The 20495-nt window shown below is 40.8% G+C and overlaps 1 protein-coding gene across 16 annotated transcripts in view; it reads right to left on the bottom strand.

The window, feature by feature from the left end:
* The window catches only part of CDC42BPA (CDC42 binding protein kinase alpha), a 322044-nt gene that overhangs the window by 26977 nt on the left and 274572 nt on the right, over positions 1 to 20495 (bottom strand). For all 16 annotated transcript variants that reach the window (XM_078441190.2, XM_078441187.2, XM_081791830.1 and 13 more), the window contains 5 exons: positions 20146 to 20229; positions 5431 to 5536; positions 2504 to 2640; positions 1563 to 1702; positions 230 to 311 (listed from right to left, as the gene is read on the bottom strand). In XM_078441190.2, coding sequence (XP_078297316.1) covers positions 230 to 311; positions 1563 to 1702; positions 2504 to 2640; positions 5431 to 5536; positions 20146 to 20229 — 549 coding nt within the window. The remainder of the gene's footprint in view (positions 1 to 229; positions 312 to 1562; positions 1703 to 2503; positions 2641 to 5430; positions 5537 to 20145; positions 20230 to 20495) is intronic.

Genomic DNA, 20495 nt, shown 5'->3' on the forward strand with positions numbered 1-20495 from the left:
AAGATGAAACCTATTTTAGAAGCCAAATATTCAGGCTTTCCTCAGGTCTTTTACTAATGAAATATTTACTTAGCACTAATTGTCTATACATTCAAGCACTGGGGGATATGAAACACATTAAGGAATTGGGTCCTATTCCTAGTTAGGCTTATGATCTATACGGATGGACGAGATATATATTCACTAAGAACACGTAATTCAGTGACCAAATTACAGCACGCATACTTACTCTAAATATACAGGGTATATCTTTCCGACTTGCATGAATTACATCAGAGGCCAAGACTGAACTCACAGAAAATTCTTCATCCCTGAAGGAAAAGTAAAACATTAAAAGTCAGCATATGTGGGTATGTGTGTGGTGTTCGGTAGGTATATCCATAGAACACACACGAAGCAATCCTCAAAAGCTACTCGCACAAAATGTCCAAATTGAATTTTTAAAACCATTTGGCTTTTCCGTCATTGTAATGGATACTGCCCGAAGTAACTTGTCAGGAGTAACTTAACAGGGGTAATTATACAAGAGCTAGGAACGACTGCTGGCTACAGTTGCCAGGCCAGAACGTGTACATGGGGAAGGAGGACCTGAACCCGGGAAGGTCTCCAGAGTCTCCAGAACACTGGACCCTCTTGCCTCCTGCAATACATCTCAAGTGCCCACAACTCAGCTTATCTGACATCTCACTGTTCTGTCGACGCCTGAGACAGAATTCCTCCACAATAATCTATTCCTCGTGATTTCCTCAACTGGGTTCCTGGTATCATCCTCCTCTTGGTCTTAAAGACTTGGGGCTCTAGTCTTGTCTTTGACTCTTCTCCTTATCCTTCCTGCACCTAGTCCCTTGGCAGTCTCTGTGGGACTTTCCTGGCCACCTCTTCATATTCCTTATCTGGGGGGAAGACAGCGTGGCTGAGGTGCTCGTATGAAACGCCAGTGTGTGCCAGAGCCGGAAACCGTTCTGAACACTGGAGAAAGAGCTGGGCGGAGGCCCCTGTGGGAGTCATCAGCGCGGAGGTGCTTTGGGGGTACTAAGTCACTCGAGGGGAGCCTGGGAGCTAGAAGAAGAGGCAAAGGAGAGCGTTCCACGGGGCAGGGGAAAACCATGAAGAAGAGACCGGAAACATTCAAGAGGTATACTCATTCAAATGTTTACCAGCTCATTACACAGTCTGAGAGCCTGTCTGATTTTGACATTTCTACTCCCTTTCCTCATGTTGGAATCATGCTCCGCGCCTTCAGGCGGTGACTGAAACACTACGTGTTAGCCCTTTGTTACCCAAGCCATCTTTACGCTGGGCTTCTGGATTCAAACATTCGGTTCTTTTCCCTGATGCCCTATCCCCAGCTCACTCAACACACATACATCAATCAACCCGTCCTATAACTATACTTTGCTTCCTATTTCTAATTACATTACTCTAGCAATATCAGTAAATTAGAATATTAACATGAAATTACAATTAGATAAAAATATGGCAATATAATTAGATGAACAGTCAGATACTTTCTTATTCTTCCGTTGCAAAAGATACAAATATCTTCACTTTCAAAAGCTCACCTCATGTCAATCACCTGACTGACCACAACACTGGGCTGGGACGCTTTTCCTTCAGCAACATCGTACAGGAAGAGCTTAAAGTCACAAACCACAGCCAATGCTCTTTGCCATCCTTTCTTCACTCCTGCTGGCTTAGGGATCTTAGATAGACAGACAGACAAAAACATTTCAAACTAAAACGTCAGTCATAGCCCTTTAATTACCTACATAACTGCAGGATGAAAGCCTAGAGATAATGTCTGTGTGTTCAAAGTCTGCCACTGGTTGGTGAAGTGCAGATGAACACATATACCATTAATAACTTGAGAAAAACATAAGAAAGCATTCCTCAAATACTGAATGACTTTTGATTCTGAAAACATTTTTAATGGAACCATTTTAACTTTCACTCGTAATTCATTAAAATAACATTCATGTTGGGGGGGCGCCTCGCTGGTTCAGTCGGTAGAGGATGTGATTCTTGATCTCAGGGTTGTGAGTTCCAACCCCACACTGGGTGTAGAGGTTACTTAAAAACACAATCTTAAAAAAAATTCATGCATTTCTAAAGAGCATAAAAGTCAAATTTGGGTGTAAGATCAAATGCAGCTGACACTTAAAAACATTGTTCATGATTACGAGCAAGAATACATCCTGCTAATAGCTCACCCTTCATAACATATGCTATTATCTCCAGCAAGACCAAGTGTTGAAGACTCCTTTATGGAGATTTTGTTACAACTCAGGAGCAGTACAGAAAATTCTAAGACATTCTGGAATTTATTTCCAAGCGAAGGCCAGGTTTTTGTTTTCAAATCACACTGGATGAAATAAAATTATTACATGAGTTTTGTTTGCCCAATTTTCTGTCAAGGGGTAGGTCTGTCAGGCAACTGGACTTAGTTTTCCAGTCATTAATCAACTTCAAGAGATTAATCTAAATCCAACCTGATCATACTTACCCTGACATGACCTTCATATGCTGTTCCTATTCCCTTCTGTGGATCTATCCCCAGAGGACCTTTTGTCTGCTCAGGAGGCACCGGACACACAGTTGGAGCTTTGTTTACACAAGTTATATGACACGAGAATCCACACACTTTTGAAAGAGGGGGGAAAAAACCCACAATATTCAATAGAAATTCACTTTTTACAAGAAGAAAATACACTGAGCACTCATCACATGCAAGCTGCCACATTAGGTCAGTGCTTATCTGTGGCTTTAAGTAACTGCTCTGCCTTTTGAGGAGTGGATTCAGTTGCTTACCAATAAGAATTTCAATGAGAAACAGTGAATATTTGTACGTATTACTGTTCTGTGTTAATCAAGAGAAACAAACACACAGAAAAAAACACCTAAGCTTGTGAATACAACAGTTGATTTAAACTTCTAATTCCAAAAAGTAGTTTCTGGAGTGCTCTCTTACTCTTTATCTCACTCCAACTTGCTATCTGCCTTGAAATTTCTCTTGCAAGGGCCACTGATGGACATGAAATTACGTGGCATCTCTAAAATACCTGCAAACTTTACCAGTCCCTCTTTTTGAAAATGAAATTGTTCATGATTTAAAAAGGCACCAATTAAGTGTAAGATTCAGGAGTTGGTAATATCATAGCTACGTAAACCAGCGCTAAGATCATAATAATGGTTAACTTTATTGGGTGCATTTAATTTTTCTGTAACAATCTATGAGTGACTTGCCCTGGGTCACAGGACTCGTAAGTGGCACTGCTGAATTCAAACCCAGGTAGTCGGGCTCAGGGCCGGCCAACCGCAACTACCGACACCGCCATGACACCTCTATCTGATACTCCCATGATAAACCCGAGACTCGAAGAAATAAGGTAAACAAAAAATGAATGCATAATTTTCACTGAGACTTGGTTGGGTGAGGATTAAAAGGTAAAATATTTAAAAGAAACAAGCTCATTGGAGGGGTCTACAAACTAAGAATACGTATTTAGACAACTCCTACTGTGAGGGTGGGTTCTGGAGAATATTCGGGAAAGAGTAAGAGCAGAGACGGAGAGACAGCATCATGGGAGCACACGCACACGGGAAAACAGATTATACCGCTGATGGGCATTATGAACCCCCTAAGAAGCAGATGAACTAGCAGACTGTCAACAACACCACATTTCCATAAGACGCCTCCTTCACTTGTTAAGTGGAGTGTCAAACAACTTATAATTGGTTTTACTAACGGGCAAAAATCTCACCTCCCAACAGCAGCGGAAACAATAAAAGAACTATCCTTTACAGGAACTAACTTCAATCAACCAGGAAGAAATGAAAATGACAGGACTCTTTGGAAACTGTCACCACATTTACGAAAGCCCGGGCAGGGTCTAACTTAACGTGTCCCCACAGTGCACAGGGCAGAGTTCTAGGGGCCTGCGGGGAAGACAGGCACAGTTTCCTGACCTGAGACTCTAGAAGGGAGTCTGGGGAGGTCTCAAAACTCCCTTCTATGTTATTGCAAATGACTGCTGCCTAAGAAATGGTAAGGCACCTAAAGCCAAGTAGCTGTCTGGGATTCTCTCCGACAGATTTTGAAATGACATTTTGAAATGTTGGCTAAATCCAAAATGAGACAAGGCTTAACAACTGCACAGATTCCCTCCTTTGGCATCCATCACACCTTCCTGGTCAAGGACATGGGCTATTCCTTTCTCAGACGGCTTTGCTATCTTTGCCTTTGACCTCCCCTGAACTCTGTTTCCTAAGGTTCTGTCCTCATACCTGTTCCCTTTTCAAACTGTGCTTTTTTTCCTGGAAAACCCCATTTCCATTCATCACTTTGTGCTAACTCTCAAATCTACTTTTTAACCCAGACCATTTTCTTTGGCTTTAAACTGATGCATCTCAAAGACCAGCTGAGATGATACGGTCTGGATCTTCTGAGCTACCCACACATAGAATGTGCTGCCTTAAGATGCTCTGAATTCCCCACTATCCAAAGTAACCAGATACGGACCAGGTCCAAGCACATTCTACAAGGGGAACACCTGCATCTCATGTGGACTGATGACCTTCCCTTCAAAGTCCCTTCCAGCCCTAAGGGCTAAGACATGGAAACTAATACTAGAATTAAAATTAGCAACTATTTTCTTATCTTTTTCGTAAGATACACCAGTAAATGAGATAGAAGGCACCGTTAAAGTGAGAAATCTCATTTGGTTAAAGAAGGTATTTTCCTGAACTATTCCCAAACAAATATAATGTGTCCCAATACATTTAAATCATTTTCATCTTAGAAGTCTTGGGGAAAATAAAGTGGTGTCCAGACAAATACACTTTGTTTTCGGTTTCAATGACCCCTGATCGTTCATTTCTCAGAATGTGAGCTCCCCGAGGGCAGGCTCTGTCTTTTCTTCTGCCCACGACTACATCCCCAGTGCCTACAAGTGTCCAACAGGTATCCCATGAACATGTGATGGATGGATCAATGAATCAATGAGTGGTGGGGAAGACTGCTGCTACAAATACTGGGAAGAAGCATCTTTTGAGCCAAAGTGGCACACATTTAGTATTTCTGAAAATACGCAGTATACCGAACTGCATACTTTTTAAGAATGAATTCTCTTGTCAGGAAAATTAAAACAAGGTCACAATTAAATGAACAGATTCAAGGAAACTGTCACGTCTTCTCTCACGCTCCAGGACCTCAAATTCAGCCAAATAATGAAACAAAGATGAATGAGACACATTTAAATAGATCTCCCCTGGAAGAGGTTCCTAGAGGCTGTCTATCTAGTTTCTCCAAGGTGCTCAGTTTATTACCTGTATTCCTGTTATATTTATATACCTTCTAAGGGGAATAAAGTTATTCGATTACAATTTAGGGAGTCAATGTTAGGACTCTAAATTCAATTGGTTTGTTCTTACCTTCACAGGAACAGCCCTGTCTTATCAGACCCACCATCAGAGAGGTGCACTGGTGACATCTGGTAGGCGTCGTAAAAGATTTGACAAAAAACTGATGAGTCTTGCGCTGCAAAACAAATTGATAAAAAAATATATATATACCAATTATTAAGAACACCAATTACTTAAAGGATTTCCATAATGTGACTCCCTGGGCCCCACACGAGCTCCTAGAAAATATTCTAAATATAAGTGGGATGAATCATTTTCATTTCCCATATCGTTCTGTAATTTACGCTTTTCAAATATTTTTATTAGGCAATACTGAGCTAGGTGATGCTATAAATAATATAAGAAGTTAAATAATCGTTCTTGAATGACATTTGAAAACCTAAAAACTGTGGCTTTTTTTTTTCTTTTTGCTCACAAAGTTTGAGTCAGGATTTTTACAAATTCTTCAAATTATCCTTCAGCAAAGAGTTAAGTGAAATGTCACATATTTATACCTTTACAAAAACAGAAATTTCATATGCTTTTATACCTTCTTTGGAAGAACAGAGTAACTGAAAATTCTCGTCCCTGCTACAAAACAAGTATTTTACTTTCTGGGACCAAGAACCAACAATATGCTTAACAAATCTGTTTCCTCCTATGGAAGCAGGTGGTATTACCTACCCTTCAGTAGACAAACACACACACACACACTATTCTAGAGAGAGAAAGACGGCAGCCGGAAACTTCTTATGGCAAATCCAGTAAAGTTCTCCAAGTCACATCTGTTCTATCTGGCGGTAAGTCAACATAGACTTCAGTGATCTGGAACATGCCTCTCCTCTTCAAATTACCTCTCTGGAGTAATTAATAAACTATTTAACTCCTCTGTGTCTTGCTCTCCTCATTCTATAAAATAGGTTCAATAATGGTATCTACTTCATGGTGTGAACACGTGAATATAAAGCCTTTCAAACAGGGCTGGAGTAGAGTAAGCATTTAGAACGTATTTATTTTTGAAAACAAATTTGACTATTTCTTTTTTATATTTGTGACTGATTTAAACTAGTAAGAACTTTATTCTATATTCCAATAATATGCAAATGCCAATGCAATCCTGTTTATAAAGTAGTCTTCATTTTATGAAACTAATGTATCTTATTAAAAAACTAAAGGGACCATTCAAAGCTTTAAAATTTAAGTTAAAAATAAGTTCTGCTCTTCTCAATATGTGATTTATACACCACAAAGGCTTCAAAGCAGCACTGGGGTCTGACGCGATTCCAAGTAGAACACAGACTACCTCTGTATTAACTCTAAAATTGATCCCGTGTGGACTGAGCCCCCACCAACAGACATTGTGCCAATAATTCATATACCTCATCTCATTTAATGAAGATAATACCCCCGTAAAGACGGATAATATTTCCTTGAGACTCAGAGAAAATCATCAGTTACTCATGGATATACAGTTAATGGCAGAGTTAAAATTCAAGCTGACGTGTCTGATTCTGTCATCTCGCAAGGTCTGATCATTCCAAAACATGTAGAATATGCTCCTTAAAAAACCCCCAAACCACGTGACACATAGTTAGGTCAAGACCAGGGGCCTCAATGCCTGTGATAAAAATACAAGCACCTAATTTGTGAGTATCATATAAAACCTTGCTCAATGTTTCCCCTGTATACCAATTTTTACTCTTAAGTTTTTGCTTTGTATTTTATTATTTTAATTAAAAAAATATTTTTTTTAACGTTTATTTTTGAGATAGAGAGAGACAGAGCATGAACAGGGGAGGGTCAGAGAGAGAGGGAGACACAGAATCTGAAACAGGCTCCAGGCTCTGAGCTGTCAGTACAGAGCCCGACGCGGGGCTTGAACTCATGGACCGCGAGATCATGAACTGAGCCGAAGTCGGACGCTTAACTGACTGAGCCACCCAGGTGCCCCTATTATTTTAATTTTAGAGAGAGCATGTGCGAACAGGGAGGCAGAGGAGGGGGTGCAGGGAGGGGGCGCAGGGAGGGAGAGAGAGAGGGAGAGGAAGAGAGAGAGAGAGAGAGAGAGAGAGACAGAGAGAGAGAGAGACAGAGAGAGAATCCCAAGCAGGCTCCACACTCAGCACGGAGCATGACATGGGGTTCGATCCCACGACCCTGGAATCATGACCTGAGCTGAAACCAAGAGTCAGATGCTCAACCGACTGAGCCACTCAGGCATCCCTTTAATTTTTTATTCTTTGGGGAACTATCCAGAATAAATTTTTTAGTATCTTCAAGTGTTTAAAATACGTTAAAATACAAAAGACGCCAAGTTGGTTTCCTGATTTGCTCTGGAGGCTTTTATCACGAGAGAAAAACTGATAAGCAGCTTAAGGTGGGGAACTTCATTCTTTCTTCTTCTAAGGGATAACAGACAGCTCGGAAATATCAGCAATAGTACTGTGGCCATGACAAATGTCATAGTAATTCTTCACAATACCCAAGAAATTGCTAACAAAACACATTGTAATTTTTTCAGAGATCCACTCAGGATGCCGGTATTTTAACTGCGTATGCTAGGAACGAGAAACAGTGCTTTAGCAGAGCACTATTTAACTGACCAGCGACCCAACCGGTAGGTGCTGATTAAATTGGGAAGGGATGGGAGTTACTACAAAGAGTAAGGGGCCCATGTTTCACTGATCTCAACTAAGGACAGTATAAAGCAGAACATAATCAAAGATCACGATTCTGACGGCACTGACTCTAGGCATCACACAGCAGGATTCCGGCTTTGGTTTTGGTGGGGGTGAGAGGACCAGTCGTAGAAAGATACACGAATCCACCCCTAGGATCCAGCCTGCTTGGCTTCTGACCTTTCTAAGATCGCTTTTCCTGCGTCCTGGTTAGTATTTGATTTCTAATACTTCCCCAAAGGGTAGTTCGAGGAGGAAGGAAAGATGAAAAATTGTCTAGGAAAAGGGGCATTAAATCTAAAGCATGGGCCCAAATTAGAGTTTTAGACTATGTGACAGTTTGGAGTAAAGGGAGAATTAACTATAAACTTGACTTTGAAAGAGGTGGACAGAAAGAAGGGCTCTTTTCTACTCCAGTTTTGTCCCTGTTGTAGACTTCAAGCTCCTCACTGGAGAAGGTAAAATGTCTTTAGCAGAAGCTGTGAGGACACAGTTGAACCATTTACGAACCCCGGTAAAAGCTTAAAACTTCCCTGTTGCTATGAAAATTTTACCACTGATAACAACAAGTCTTCACCTCTTACAAACCTTCCTTTTAAAACCAATTTTCAAAAAAGGCTCTTCCTTTCCCTTTAAACACTTTTACGTTGATATAATTATGGACATTCCTTCTTCTTTTAAGAAACATAGAGTAAATTTTACTTTGCGGGGAGGAACGTTAAGTGCACAAACCTTGTTAATATTTAGTCCGTGAAATATTATCAGAGAGCTTGGGGGAGGCCTCACTCTGGTTTTATTTTGCCTTCTTGTTTTTTCCCTTCATCCCGGCTGTTCTACTCCCCTCCTTCCCCATGGGATCTGGCACCCGGTGTAACTGGGTTTACACAGGCCCTTGGGTATGTACATATCCCGAGAAATTAGGTACTTTGTGCTGCTAGTGTAGATTTCACAGGGGCTCTGGTGAGCGCACCAGCCACACTTGATCCATCTTTCTGCTACCACCCGTAGCAACAAGCGTCTCTACCGCGTTGCCGACTGGATCCGTATAAGGCTCTCCTGAATCCGTGAGGTTGCCGGCTGCTGTGCTCTACGTCCACTCCACAATGCCACGCCGCCCTCCAGAATGGGTGTATCATTTATACTCAAAAAAAAAAACCACATTTTTTTTTTAATGTTTTTTTTGAGAGAGGAAAGACAGGGCGTGAGTGGTGGAGAGGCAGACAGAGAGGGAGACGCAGAATCCGAAGCAGCTGTGCCGACAGCTCAGGGTCCGACGCGGGACTTGAACCCGCCCACCGTGAGGTCATGACCTGAGCCGAAGTCGGTCGCTTCACCCACTGAGCCACCCGGGCGCCCCGGATCGTTTACACTTCTACTAGCTGTGTGCGAAGCCGTCTGTTTCTTCTTGTCCTTGAAGTTACCTTACGTAATTTTTGGCAATCTGGTGAGTATAAAGTGATAATAATTTTTAAAGGATTAATTTTTAATTTCTCCAGTTACTAATGAGATTGGACATTTCTTCACATGCTTGTTGACCATTAGGAGTTCCTTTTCTGAGAATTACTTATTCAGATCGTTCGTCAGTTTTTCAACAGTTTTCTAATCTTTTCCATAGAGAGTTGCAGGGGTTTCATACATGTTCTAGAGGTTGATCCCATATTGGTGTTGCACATTGCAAATATCCTTTGCTAGATAGTCACCACCGAATAGCCCCTATTAACCAAGCTTTCACTGTACAAACATCTTTAATTTTGATGTGATAGAGTCCAGCAATATTTCCGTCTTACGTTTACGATTTGAGATCTTATTTTCATCGCCCAATTTCTCCACATGTTCTCCTATGCATGTTTTTAATTGTTTAAATCAAACTAATACACGTACACAGTTTAAAAAGGAAAACAGTAGTATCACAATGCTCAGTCAAGCAGAAGCATCCCTCTTGCCCCAGGTCGTCCCTCCTAGAAGTGATTTCTTTTAACCCCTTCCAGCTGTTTGCCCCCTTCTGTAATGTATCTCCGTATTTCTGGCAAAAACAAAACCAAACCAAAACCCAAGCAAGAGCATACTGCGGTTTCTTGCTTTGAGACATTATGCGGACTTCCCGTTATGGAAGAGAAGGATTTGGCACTATTACACCTGCTGCTCTTTGTGTCTGGGGTCGCATTTTACATTTAATGTGTAAGTTATTGTGACCATGGAATCATCAATGAGTCGAGAAGCATACTATAGCTGCATCTTTCCTGTGTAATCTTTTTATTTCTCTGAAATGAAGGACGTCCTCCGTCTTTTAAAGTTAATTTTCTAAGTCTCACTCATGAATCATCCCCAGATTCTCCAAAGGGACTGTAAAATGCCCTAGAATCGATTTACCACGTGAGGAAGGAAGCCTTCCAGACTCTTCTACCCTGTGTTCACTGACCTGAAGTGTCGTTCCTGGAGCCTGTTGCTTTCCTGCTCTGCTTTCGGCCACAGGCTTCAGTCTCTCAACCAACCCGTGTGGGATTCTCTCTCCTGTGGACCCTAAGCCTTCTCCGTCTTCGTCTCCTCCCTCGTTTTGCTGGAATTCATTTCTTAGTGGTTTACTTAGAAAGCAGGGCCTGGGCGATACGCTTTTAGAAGATCCTGATTTTCTGAAAATGCTTGTTTCCCTCTCAAAATTGATAAAACACTTGATGAGGAATCAAACATTCTCGCTTGAAATCATTTTACCTGACAACCGTTCTCTGCATTTTTCCGTTAACAAGTATGGCGCCAGTTCAGTTCCTGATCATTTGAATGTGATCTGTTTGATCTCTGGGTGGTTTACAAAAGTTCTCCATATTCTTGGTGTCCTGAAACATCACACAGTGATGTGCCCAGGAGGAGGTATCTGTCACCCACCGTGCTGGGAACTGGCAGGACTCTGCACACAGGAATCTTGCCCTTAGGTTACAGAAAGTGTATTATTTAGTACAATTTCCTTTTCTTTTTTTCTGTTATTTTACCGGAATTTTTTTGTTTTTTGGATATTGATTTCTCAAATTTTATTTTCTATCCATCCTTTTGCAATAAGTTTTAAGAGATTTTCTCAAATTTATGTCCCAACTCATCTAAAACATTTCTTAAATGCTTGTCCTATCTTTAACTTTCAAAGGACTCTTCCTGTTTTTCTAGTTATTCCTTTTTGTTCCTTCTGCGTGGCACTGCCTCTTTATCCTTCAATGAAAATAGGAAATTTTTTGTTCCTTTGGATCTTTTTCTTTTGCTAGTGGATTTCCTAAAATATCTGATCCTTGGGAATTTGTTCGTATTTAAATGTAAATCAGTAAAAAAGCTTAGTGGAAAGTTTTTTGGTTTATTTTTAGGCAGTATGTGTGTGTATGTGCCATTGATAAGAACCCAGCTGTCTCTTTGGGATTCTCAACTGCCATTATCTGGAAGTCTTTTCTGGGCCATTCAATTCTTCAGAGAATCCACTGAAATCCTCCAAGGAGGGGACGGAAGGAGGAAGCGATAAACCCATCGCCAACATTCTGGGAGCTAAGCAGGGGAAATGGGTTTTGGAGTCTTACCTTCAGTTTGCAGACTTTTGCAAAATCTCACTACTTCTAGTTCAACACCTCCCCTCTGTCACCAACCACTGAGCCTGGCGTCCCTCAGTCTGCGGTCTCTGGCTTGCTTATTCCACAAAATGAACATACTGCTGAGTTGGGGGGGGTAAGCTGTTGAGTTCTGAAAGATGCTTTAACGGTGCTTTCTGTGGATTCTGAACCAATTCCCCAATTCATTCTAGACTCCTCTTTTCACTCCTGTCCCTAAAGGTACCTGGTGCCTTATCATTCTGGTTGATCTGAAGCTTGTCCTCTCTGTATCCTTCCAGAAGGGCTTGTGGGAACATTTCTTGAGTTCTTGCATGCTGTGGTTTTTATTTTTCACGGGTGCTTTATTATCCTTAAAAAACCTAAAATCCTCAAAAATCTTTGATATTCCAAACTCATCAAGTTGTTACATTAACTACATGCAGTTTTTTGTTTATCAGTTATACCTCAATGAAGTTGTCAAACACAAAGTCACAAAGGCGGAAAAACCTTTGACTCACACTTTCCTCGGGTATCTTAAATGTTATCTGATTGTTTTCTGGTGTAGGGCTGCTATTGAAAAGTCTGATGAAAATTTCATTTTTTTTCCTCCTTGAGTGACTTACTACTTTTTGCCTATGTGTCCAGTATTCTTCTTTTTCTTCAAAGACCAATAGTTTGCTGGAATGTGTTTTGTTTTGTCTGGGTTATTTTCTCGGTTATGGTGTGGGCCTCTGTCATAGGAGTTCCAAGTCTGCTTTATTTTATTTTTTGCTTCAAGTCTTTATTTCAATTCTAGTTAGATAACATACAGGGTAATCAAGTCTGCTTTATTTTGGAAAATCTTCTTGAATATAGATTTTCATATTTTCTGTTGCTTTCAGAGACTCCTATTATATAAACATTGGCCCCTCTTTGCCTTTCTTTTATGTCCATCACTTTTCTCAAATCCTTTTTACCTTTCTCTCACTTTTTGATTAAAAAAATCTCCTTTCCATCTTCTGTTTCTCATAAGTGATCTGTTGAGTTTATTTACTCCCAAATTCCTTACAGGTCAGGCTGTATCCGGATTTCTGTCATGTCTCTTCAAATCTTGCATTCTCCAGCACTCATTTCTAAGTTTCTAGATTGCGATTTCCAATTTTTATTTCACAGTTTCTACTGTTCCCTCAATTTCTTCTGAAACACTGATTGCAGTTTTCAATGGTTTTGCAGAAGGCCCTTTCTGGCACACTTCCATTTTTTGTGAAGATACAATGCCCGCTCTTCCCGTTTTGTGCATGTGAGATTTGACTGTGACCATTTTCAGTTCCTCACTGAAAGTGACTTTTCCTGTACATCTATGAGGGTGGGGTGGGCCAGGGTAATTCTTCTAGCTCCATGCCTTTGACTCTCTTTTCTATCATTTTCATAAAATGATTTTTAAAAATGACCTGTGCTTTCTGAGCTCTTCCTCCCCACTCTCCTTCATTGTCTGGACCTTCTCTTTCCTTTCCTGTCTGGCTCAGTTTTGAACCAATCCCCGCCAGCCCTCCTTAGTTTGGGGCTGCCATCTGGAAGGACATTCTGACCAGCTGGTTCCGAGACCTTACAATCGTAGCACTGGACCACCTTCCCACCGTGTCGACTCCCTTGCCCTTGGCTGCAGGAAGGAGTGGAGGCTGGAAACTCACTTCTGTGTCTTCTTTGAGATGCCCAGCAGCGCGTGCTTGTGCTTGTGGTTTTCTGGCTCTGGGATTATCATGAATCCCTCTGCTTCACCTCTGTTTTTTCTAGCACGATGTTTAATAACATGGGGAGTCTTCAGATGACTTTTTTTTTTTCCCCTATCAGTTTGAGTTTTGGAGTTCATGGGAAAATCTTCTCATCTACTGTTCAGGTCCCATCTGTTTTTTTGTTTTTTTTTTTTTAAGTTTTCATATCTATTCAGTTGGTCTGTTTTTATGGAGAGATTTAAAAACCATGCTGTCGTGGTGACCAAGTTCCCAGAATCCTCCATTCACTGGATTCTAAAGACTCACTGACACTTATTTTTCATCATTTTTACATTGCATTTAAAAAGCTGGAACTGAATCACACTGGCACCCGTAATGCGTCATAGTATCCTACTGATAACAAGGGCACGTACACCACAAATGCTAAGAGACCACTCATTACTACTTTAAACTGCTTTGCCCCAACTTCTAGTAAGTTTGACCACCTTTTTATTTTCATTAAAAAAAAAAAATTCTTTTATTTATTTGAGAGAGACCGAGACAGCGTGAGTGAGGCAGGGGGCAGAGAGGGAGAGAGAGAATCCCAAGCAGGCTCCAGAGCCTGATGCGGGGCTCAAACTCACGAAACCGTGAGATGGTGACCCGAGCCGATTCCAAGAGTGAGAGGCTTAACTGACTGAGCCGCCCAGGCCCCCTGACCATCTTTTCGGTGTCAGTCATTTTGACTTTTCATCTGCTTATTCCTGGCTTTTGGCCAGTTACCTCAGGCACACTTCATTCTGTGGTTTGGAAGAGCTCTTGGTGCCTGTGGGTACTAACCCTCCGTCCTCTGCCCTGCGTTTGCCCCACTATGCTGTCGGTATGATCAGTGTGGATTAAAATCTCCAATCTGTCTCTACCCTGCTTCTCCGAGTTCTCAGTTCTTGCTTCAGGTAGCGTGGGGCTTAACTGTCAGGCCCATACACATTCACGATCACGATCTTCTTTGTCTATTATTCCCTTTGTTGGTATACACTGCCCCCTTTCATGCCCCTTGATGTTTTACACCTTAAACTCCACATCATGGTGTGTATCTGTGACATCTACGTTCCTTTGCTTTACCCCCTTGCGCACACCTTTGCGTTTAGCCACGCGGCTTCACGCTAGTTCTCGCGGTGCGCTCACTCTGGAGAGGCAGCCGCCACGTAGGAAGGCTGCGGCCGTCATCTGGCCAGGCCAAGAGCATGAGCTGTCCGTCACCGGAGGGAGCCGTCCTGGACACGCAGCCGAACTTGCACACACCTGCAGCCTTGGCTGACAGTTGGCCACCCTCCACGGCAGACCCTTAGTGACAACTTCCCAGAGGAGCCCTTCTCAAATTCAGACCCACAAAACTGGGAGCGTCATAAAAACATTTTTTTTTTTAAGCCATTAGGATTTGAGACAATTCACTGCACGGTTATCAGTACCAGGCCACCATGTTTTCTTCTCTTTTCTCTTTCCTGCCGTCATTCACTGGATAGCATCCCTTCTGCAGGTATGAAAATCACACATTTTATGTGCTCGTCTTCTGTTTATTTCTTCCAGCCTGCTGAGATCCACACTTGGGCTCACTTTCCTCATCAAGTTGCCAATACTTAAACGTTTACACGATACTACTCTGTCAGGGACTGTTCTAAGGTATTTACAAATATTAAGCTTCTTTAAAACTCTAAAGAATCCAGTGAAATGGGTCCTATGGTTGTACTCGTTTTCTGATGAGGAAATGAAGCAGGGAAAGGTACGTAACTCGCTTGAGTCCGTCCACCCAGAGAGTGTGACGGAGCGGAGCGTGCAATTCGGGAGACCCTGCTGGGAACCTGCCACGGTAACGACCATGCTATGCTGTCTCCGCAGCGCTTCCCAAGGAGAGACAAATGCCTAACCATGTTCACCTCATCTGACCCTTACACTCACCTCCACTGTGTTTGTCTCGAACTTAATTCTGGACTGCTCTGAATCTGCATTTCCTTTCCCTTCCACTTTGTAGAGCGAGGGTCCTTATGTTTGTGGATCACAGGAAAGTTCTCTGAGATACCTAGTCACCCTATTTCCCAAATCTCTCACAGCGGCCATGTGGCTTTATCCATCTTTTTTGATGGAGTACTTCCTCCAAGAATACTTACTCTTCTGTCTTCCAGTTTTACTGAGAGATGACGGACACGAAACATGTCGGTTTAAGGTGTCTACCACAATGGCTTGGTGGATGTATGTAGTGCAAAATGATCACCATAAGTTAACATCCATCACATCGGCTCATATAGTTGCAATGGTTTTTTTTCTTGTGAGGAGAACGTTTAAGATCTACTTTCTTAGCAAGTTTCAAATATACAATACAGTGTCCTTAACTAGAGTCACCATGCTTTCCATCCATCCCCAGAACTTACTTACCTTATAACTGGAAGTCTGTACCTTTTAGCCTCCTTCAGCCATTTCCCTAATTTCCCAGCCCCAGCTCTGGCAACCAATATGTTCTCCATTTCTGTGGAGTTCAGATTTTTAAGATTCTACACATAAGTGAGATCATACAGTATTTGTCTATCTCTTATTTCACTTAACAAAATGCCCTCGAAGTCCACCCATGTCACGTTGTCACAAATTGTAAGACTTTCCTTTTTCCTATGGCTGTGTAATATTCCATTGTGTGTGTGTGTGTGTGCGTCCATGTGCCACATTTTCTTTACCTGTTCATCTGTCAACAGACACGTAGATTATTCCCATGTCTTGACTACTGTAAATAATGCTGCACTGAACATGGGGGTGCAGGTATCTCTTTCAGATAGTGATTTTGTTTCCTTCAGATAAATGCCCTGAAGTGGAGTTGTTGGACCGCATGGTACTTCTATTTTGAATTGCATGAGGAACCTCCATGCTGTTTTCCACAGTGGCTGCACCAATTTACATTCACCCACAGTGCACGAGGGTTCCTTTTTCTCCATATCCCCGCCAACACCTGGTATCTCTTGTCCTTTGGATGACAGCCATCGTAACAGGCATGAGGTGATATCTCATTGTCATTTTGATTTTCATTTCCCTGACAATTAGTGATACTGAACACCATTTTATGTAGTTGTTGGCCATTTATTTGTATATCTTCTTTGGGAAAACGTTGATTCAGGTCCTCCGCCCATCTTTCAACTGGATTACGTTTTTGGTTTTTGCTATTGCGTTGTAGGAGTGCTCTTCTATTTTGGATATGAACCCCTTACCAGATACATGATTTACAGTATTTTTTCTCATTCGGTAGGTTGCCTTTTCATGTTGGTAATGGGTTTCTTTGCTGTGAAGTTTTTCAGTTTGATGTAGTTCCACTTCACTGACTTTTGCTTTTGTTTCATTGTCTTTGCTTTTGGTATCAAATCCAAAAAGTCATCGGGACGCCTGGGTGGTTCAGTCAGTTAAGTGTCTGACTTCAGCTCAGGTAGTGATCTCGCGGTCCGTGAGTTCGAGCCCCGCGTCGGGCTCTGTGCTGACAGCTCGGAGCCTGGAGCCTGCTTCAGATTCTGTGTCCCCCTCTCTCTCTGCCCCTCCTCTGCTCACTCTCTCTCTAAAATAAATAAACATTAAAAAAAAATCCAAAAAATCACTGCTAAGCCCAGTGCTCAAGGAGATTACCCACTATTTTCTTCTAGGAGTTTTGTGGTTTCAGGTCTTACATTCAAGTTTTTAATCCATTTTGAATTGATTTTTGTGTATGGTATAAGAAAGCAGTCCAGTTTCATTCTTTTGCATGTAACTGTCCTGTTTTCCCAATATCATTTCTTGAAGAGATGATCCTTTCCCCATTGTCTATTTTTGGTGCCTTTGTCATAAATTAATTGATCATATGCATGTTCAATAAACAGGCATATGCATATTTATTTCTGAGCTCTCTATTCTATTCCACTGATCTATGTTTCTGTTTTCATGCCAGCACCATACCATTTTGGTTACTATGGTTTTGTAACACAGTTTGAAATCAGGAAGTGTGACGCTTCCAACTTTTTCTTTCTGAAGACTGTTTGGCTGTCCAGAGGTCTTTTGTGGTTCCATACAAATTGTAGCATTGTTTTCCTTATTTCTGTGAAAAATGCTGCTGGAAGTTTGATAAGAACTGTATTGAACCTACAGATTGACATGTACTAAAGACACTTTAACCACATTAATTTCTCTAATCCATGAACACAGAATATTTTTCCATTTATTGGTGTCTTTTTAATTTTTTCATTAATGTCTGATAGTTTTCAGTGAACAGATCTATCTCCTTGATTAAATTTATTCCTAGGCATTTTATTCTTTTCCATGCAGTTGTACATGGGATTGTTTACTTAATTTCCTTTCCGGTAGTTTGTTGTTAGTGTATACGAGTTTTTCATGAGGGGTTTTTTTTTTTTTTGAATAATAAACTAAGTTCTTGTACACATGAAAATATTTTTAACTTCCTCTCATAATTGGTATTATAGCTGGGTTAATATTTTAGGGTTCACAGTTCTTTTCCTTCTAACACTTTGAACTTTGTCTCGATCTGTGATATCCTTAAATTTGACTATAATGTGTCTAAGTGTGAGTTTTTAAAAATCTATTCTCTCTAGCACATAATGATGTATTTTGCTGTGAGGTTTTTCAGCTTTAAGTGCTGGAAAATTTTAGGTGATTTATTTCTTCCAGTACTTCTAACTCTCTATTTTTTTCTTTCCCCTTGAAAGTCCTACTACAGAGATACTGAAACTATTTCTACCACGTATCGTCTTAGACTAGCCATCTCATCTTCGCCTCGCTAACTTGTTCTTCTGCCATATCCAGTCTGTTCCTTCCACTGAGGCTGTCTGCTGGGTACTTTACATCAGCAGTTATATTTTCATGTGAGCACTTGCAAATTGTTTTTCTTCACAGCTGCCTTATCCCACTCCCTGTTACCAATATACTTTTTTTTGAAGTCTCTTTGAGAGACGTATTGTGCCTATTTATTTTAAATTCATATTTTGGCCTCAAAATTTTGCCTTATCTAGCAAAGGCTATGCAGATTGTATTTCTCTTATACCAGTTATACTTGTGCGTATCTCATTAGCTTTTCGGATCCACCAACCTGTCTCTCATTCTCTGGTTTGCCCAAGGTTTACATTCTGGGGAGGGAGGTCATTGAAGTTTTCCAATTCCTAGAATTTCTTTGTAGGAGCTTGAGCTAAGCAACTAAATCTTCATGTTCTACCATAATCAACACTTCAGTCATAGTTACAATGAATAGAATGAAACAACAGCAATTCAGCTGAATTTCTCATTAAACATGTCTCTTTCTCAGTGGCTTGTCAACTTCAGTCTTAAATTCTTCCATGAGCGGCCTCAACATCTTCTTTACAGTGAGTCCTCTAAGCACTATTCCTCACAGTAACAGACTTCAAGATGTTCAATTGGGGAAAATGGAAGCAAGCAGACCACAAAAAAGAGAGCAAGCATAGAAGCAATAATCTCCCTTCATGAGAAATTTCCATTTATTGTATTACCTACATGAACTAACTATGCAGATGAGCAACGAATGCCAATCTGTGTTTTCTAGAAGCCTAAACCTTCTCGAGTTATGGTTCAATTATACATTTATTTTGTTAATTGTATATCTAACTTTAATAGTAGATATTATTTAAAAGCAAATACTTAGAGGGGCGCGTGGGTGGCTCAGTGGGTTGAGCGATCGACTTCGGCTCAGGTCATGATCTCACGTTCATGGGTTTGAACCCCGAGTCGGGCTCTGTGCTGACAGCTCAAAGCCTGGAGCCTGCTTCAGATTCTGTGTCTCCCTCTCTCTCTGCCCGTCCCCCACTTGCTCTCTCTCTGTCTCAAAACACGTAAACATTTTGGGGTTCCTGGGTAGCTCTGTCAGTTAAGCATCACACTTCGGCTTAGGTCATGATCTCACGGTTCGTGAGTTCGAGCCCCACGTCAAGCTCTGTACTGACAGCTCAGAGCCTGGAGCCTGCTTTGGATTCTGTCTCTCTCTCTACCCTGCCCCCACTCACGCTCTGTCTCTCTCAAAAATAAATAAACGTTAAAAAATTTTTTTTTAAATGAGACTGTGTATTAAAGCATAACCCCAAAGAACTAGCAAAACACAAATCCAGCATTCTTCTGAACTCTGCAAGTCTGTAGTCTTTCTCCTTAATCAAAAATGTGTTTGTGTGCAAGCTAATGCTGTGTGTATGGTATACTCAAGTCGTCTGTTCCTCCACTACTATGGATTCCAGATTTTATATTTTAAAATGAGAATAATTAATAATAAAAAGTTGTTTGGGATTTTGGAAAAATTGGTTTCTCAATTATTTTATTTCCCCTTCAATTCGTTAAGTGCCCATAACTGATTTGAAAAAAATCTTTAACAGCATGAAGTAAAAGGAGAATATACTTCAAAAACAGAAATGTTTCAAAAACTCAGAAATGCTTAAAAAAGAAAAGGCGTAATACTCCAACTTGTCAGCTTTTTTGCCAAATAAATAAAACCAACCAAACCATGCACTTCAAGACAGCCCTCCCATTCTCAACTGTCATTTTTGATTTAGATTGAAATGAAAAAAAATTGAGAAAAGACGGAATAAAAAGAAAACAAGGTCTGGAACACTCGTCCTACCTTTCCAGGTGGTGATTATTTCCATTCATATACAATTTTTTTCCTTTTCTTTCCAAGCTTTTTATGTTTGTGATTGTGAGAGAACCAACAGCACAAATTACAACAAATACAAAAAGCAGAAGAAACCCATTATTAGTACTTTTTTTTCCAGAACCCATCATGCTTGTATCTAGATTGAGTACCTTAGCTGGAAAGCCAGTTGAAGCAGGACATCCCTTTTTCCTTAAGGTCGGTGTGTGAACAGGAAGAGGAGTACTGTCTACAGTCTGAATCCGGGGGCAAGAGAGGAAACAGAGATCATGAAACACTCCATCTATTTCAAACATCTCTAAAAATAAATCAAAGTAAATAAAGCCAAGCAAGACATCAATAAGGCAAATAATATCTCAATGAAGCTAAAATTCTCATAGTGTTGATAATTTAAATTTCAGCCTGCAACATCTACAAACGAAACAGTTGCTCAATTAGCAAAAAAATAATTGTCTCAAAATTTAAAAAGAAATGATTTAGAAAAGAGAATCCACACAGAAAA

The sequence above is a fragment of the Panthera onca genome, chromosome F1 (assembly GCF_046562875.1).
Source record: "Panthera onca isolate mPanOnc1 chromosome F1, mPanOnc1 haplotype 2, whole genome shotgun sequence".
Classification (NCBI taxonomy): Eukaryota; Metazoa; Chordata; class Mammalia; order Carnivora; family Felidae; genus Panthera; species Panthera onca.